Source organism: Rhagoletis pomonella, unplaced genomic scaffold (genome assembly GCF_013731165.1).
Source record: "Rhagoletis pomonella isolate Grant_MI unplaced genomic scaffold, Rhpom_1.0 Rhpom_scaffold_00010, whole genome shotgun sequence".
In the NCBI taxonomy this organism is placed as follows: domain Eukaryota; kingdom Metazoa; phylum Arthropoda; class Insecta; order Diptera; family Tephritidae; genus Rhagoletis; species Rhagoletis pomonella.
In genome coordinates, this window is record NW_023458564.1 from 28,103,329 (window position 1) to 28,107,768 (window position 4,440).

Sequence of the window (4,440 nt, forward strand, 5' to 3'; positions counted from 1 at the left end):
TTTTTTTTCTCGTGGGCGTAACATGATGGCTGACTGCTCTCAATGCCTTTTTAAGTACAAAAAATAGTGCTGAATACTGTGTTTACAGAGGAGTTATACAAAAAAAATTCACATAGTCTACAATAGCAGCACACAATATGTACCTGGCTCCGTTTTTCTCTTGGCGGTCATGGATAGTGGCAAAGCACTTCTTGACAAGCTTGAAGAAGATCATCCTAATAGAGGGAGCTGACTAGCCGCGTGGCTGTTTGAAAGGGTTAGGTTAGAGTGGCTGCCCCGTGCAGAGCGCGGAGCAAACGTAGGCTGGAAAAGCCCGTTGTAATACCACCGGCCGAAGCCATTTGTTTCTTTCACTCGCCCCAAGTAATTAAACCAGCGAGTGCGTTTCATATAGCACAAAAAGTCGAGGACGTTCGCCGAGTTCATGTCGGCTAAACAAGTACTTGTTGAAGAATTAGTTGCGCGTGTTGGCCAGGGTGAGACAATGACAGAGATAATGTTCGATGCTCCTCATCAGGATAGATGGCGATAGGCCGTTCTGGAGGGGCGGAGGATATGAGCCACCGAGCCGCCTCCATTATGGCGTTTAGCTCTGCTTGCATGACACTACAATGGTCCTGCAAGCAAAAAGGGTACATAACTATAAATTCGTTCCTCAAACCTTTGTCAAGGTTTATTCTGGATCAGTTCATGATGCAAGAAAACATGGAAAATTTTACATTCGAGTGGAGGCATTTCATGGTCCTAATATTCACAAAGGTATTTTCCAACATGATCGATGCATATGCTCATCGCTAAAACTACCAAGACTACTTATATGTCTTAATAATACCCATGGTTCCATGGCTCAGCGCTGTTTAAAGGCTGCTCGTATTTACTACTAAGTTACCTAATTTTGTTCTATTATTTTATTTTTCAAATGTTCCATTACCACCAAATTTTCGCCCAACTGTTTTGCGCACAAAATTAAAATACCACAGTGAATTATTGCTCAGGAGTAGAAACGGTGGCGCACATTCATTTGTACATATGTATTTGTATATGCACGCATACTTAACTAAGCGCAGCCTCGAAAAACTCAAATAAGTTTGAGAAGCTTTCACAGCACAAGGATTCATTCAGGCGCACGTATTAAACGCCCATTAGATGTTTAGCCATTCGACGGTGCCACTGTTTCCTTCGAGGCTTGTACACCCGCACCCAAATCCACGGATTCATTGTTTTTTTTTTAACTCGGCAAAATATTGTTTGCAATTTTTTTATTCTTTCATTATTATTATTTTTTTGCACGCGCCTTCACTTTTATGACTTCATTTAATAGTCCCCATACCACTTCAACGCAATGTTGGCGCAGCTTCTGGAAGTTATCGTGTCATTGCCAACATATTGAATGAATTTTTTTTTTTTTATCTAACCACAAAGGGAGAATGAATTAAAAATGGCAAGAATGTTGGCAAAGCAAAGAAGTTAAGTGAAGGCAAGCAAACACAGAAATGAATTGTGATTACTTCGTCATATATTTGTGCATATACAAATTCATGTATAAACGCGTATACAAAGCATACACACATACGTATGTACTTATGCATCGACATATGTAAATAGATGCATACGTAAAGGCCCTGTGCCCTGAATGCGTTCTGAAGGATAATGTGGTCATAGCTGGGGTGAAAAATAAGGATATCGTAATGACAGCACACTTGAAGCAACTGTAATCTTGTGACAGTGAGTGTTACAGGATAATTATGTCGTATGACTTTGGCGAATTTGCATTTAAAGTGGCAGCTATGATATTTTAAGTGACAAAATGAATTTTCTGCAGGTCTAAGCTGGTAATAAACTCCAAATTGTGGCTAATAAAGGTGTTTCAAAATAAATGTGACATCTTAGGATGTTATGATTAATACTTACATACATACATATGTACATATCGTTAGTATGGTATGGAAAGGGCGTATCTGACATCATCGCTGAAATGCAAAAAAAAAAACACAACTACAACAAGTGGCAACTCTTTTCGAAAAACCAAAACCAGTTTGCAAATCTACAGAACAAGCGCTTCAGTTTGACATCTCATTTTTGAAAATCGAGCGACTGTACCGCTCCTGGACGAAAAATTTCTTCGCGTATTATATATGTACATATATATTTTTTTCCGCACAGTATAAAAAACGGCAAATATTGAAGTAATACGACATTAAAGAAAGTGCGAGATATTTAGACTCGAGTTAAAGATTATAAATTGAGTTGAATTGAATTTCCATGAGAAAGTTTATATTTTGTCTACTTTCTAAATACATTTACTATACTAATTAAGAAGAATTTAAATGCTTCATAAACCGAAAATCTCAAGGGGTATTCATATAAACGAGTAAATGCCTCATAACCGCGTAAGCCTCGTAAACTTACTTCATTTTATATGGAAAACCGATTTATTTACGTAATTTACGCGTTTACGAGGCATTTAAGCATTTAGATGAATATCCATTTACTTTATAAAGCTCTTTAGATCTATTTCTTTTTTATGAGTAATTATAGCGAGCAACAGTACAAAAATACTTTGAAGGCGGAGCGCAGTACGCTGGATATTTGATAATTCTTTCTTCATTGAAATTTCTTTAAGGTTCGGCTTTTGGATAGGTGGCAACCTTCAAAAGAGCTTGTCTAATAAAGCTTTATAGAACACATTTCCTTAGGGAAGATTTCGAGCTGTTTCAGCTGTCGGCTGATTTGGAGAAAAATAAAGACCTGCGCTTGTAGGTAGCGAGCTGCATAGCCAACCTCTTGCAGGGCTGCGAAGGTGATCGGCGGCTACTTATTAAAGTTTCTGAGTTGCAAGTGACCGAATCAAAAGCTTTCAGAATTGCTTTACTGTCTGAGAAAATGTAGACGATATTGCTTTCTATTGCCTCTACCCTTATGCATTCGGTAGCCTCCTGTATGGGAGCAAGCTCGGCTTAAAAGATGATTTCTTGGCCAAAACATGCCAACGGACCTCGAGTTTGGGCCTGACCACAACAGCATATATGTAGCCAACTTCCGTCGTTTTCACGGGGAGAGTTTTTACATAACGCATATTTTTCACTTAAAAAAGTAAAGTATAAAAATGCTTCTCTCTTTGGAACGCCGCGAAATAATATATACGATGATATATGAATCCTTTTTTTAGAGTTTAGTTTCTCCAAATGTTTATAAGAATTTATATTATATGTAATTTATAACAATTAATGCTTTCTTAAAAGTGTTAAATTTTTTTAATGTATTCTTCTTCATTATTTAACTGAGGTATAAATAAATTAAATCTATGTTTTTTAACCCTAATTAAGCTACAAATACTTAAATACGTAAAAATATTTGCTCCTGCGTGTTTATAAATTACCAGCTAAGTTCCTCAGGCAGACCACCTGGATACTCTCCAGTAAGGCATGCTGTGCAATATCCGGATTTAATAGGGTTTGTGTTTGCCTTGTTTCTTTCGACAGCTTTAATAAGTCCGGCCACGCTGAGATATTTCAAACTGTCAGCGGCTATAAGAGTATAGAAATAAGAATATGTATCAACTAATCAAGTCATGGTCGCTGGAGCACATTGACTTACCGACATGCTCAGCTAACTCGTCTGGCTCCAGTTTGTTTGCAATCAGTTCTTCCCTTGTTGGTATATTGATCCCCATATAGCAGGGGTACATGAGCGGAGGGCTAGCGATACGAACATGGACCTCCTTGGCACCAGCATCCCGCAATAGCTTAATGATGGGGCCAATGGTGTTGCCACGCACTATTGAGTCATCAATCAGAACCACTCGTTTGCCTTCGCAGTTAACGGAGAGTGCACCAAATTTCTTGGCCACGCCTAATTGACGAAGCCGCGTGGAAGGCTGGATAAACGTTCGACCGACATAGCGATTTTTACAAAGCACCTCGGAAAACGGTATACCAGACTAAGGAAAAAGGTTATTAGAGCTTAAAAAATTTGGTTGATTTTAATTGTTTCCCTTACCTCTCTGGCATAGCCATGCGCTGCCGCCGTACCCGACTCAGGTACAGAGCTAACAATATCTGCTTCAATTGGTGCTTCTAGAGCTAATTGTCTACCACATTGCAGGCGTGCCGAGTACACCATCTGTCCTTCAAAAGTGGAATCGCTACGCGCAAAATAAACATATTCGAAGATACAGAATGCCACCTTCTTGTAGTCGGGACGCTCGACAATATCCACGGTACGGAAACCATTACGTGTCAGCTCCACAATTTCACCTGGCTCCACTTCTCGTACATAGCGAGCACCTATCGAGAGGAAGCCGCAGCTTTCACTCGACACAACCCAACCCTCGGCAGGTGCATCCTCTGGCCTTCCATGGCCGAGTGTGATTGGAACGATCTTGCCAATACAAAGCGGCCGATTTCCGTAGGAATCGCGTACCGCGTAAATTTTGTCCTT

At 39.6% G+C, this 4,440-nt stretch overlaps 1 protein-coding gene across 1 annotated transcript in view; it reads right to left on the reverse strand.

The window, feature by feature from the left end:
* Positions 1-3,157: 3,157 nt before the first annotated feature.
* Positions 3,158-4,440, reverse strand: part of LOC118746571 (amidophosphoribosyltransferase-like) — a 4,472-nt gene continuing 3,189 nt past the window's right edge. Inside the window, exons 2-4 of the mRNA XM_036480414.1 lie at positions 4,000-4,437; positions 3,598-3,940; positions 3,158-3,527 (exon numbers count right to left, since the gene is read on the reverse strand). Of these exons, the coding sequence (XP_036336307.1) occupies positions 3,376-3,527; positions 3,598-3,940; positions 4,000-4,437 (933 nt within the window). The 3' untranslated portion in view covers positions 3,158-3,375. The remainder of the gene's footprint in view (positions 3,528-3,597; positions 3,941-3,999; positions 4,438-4,440) is intronic.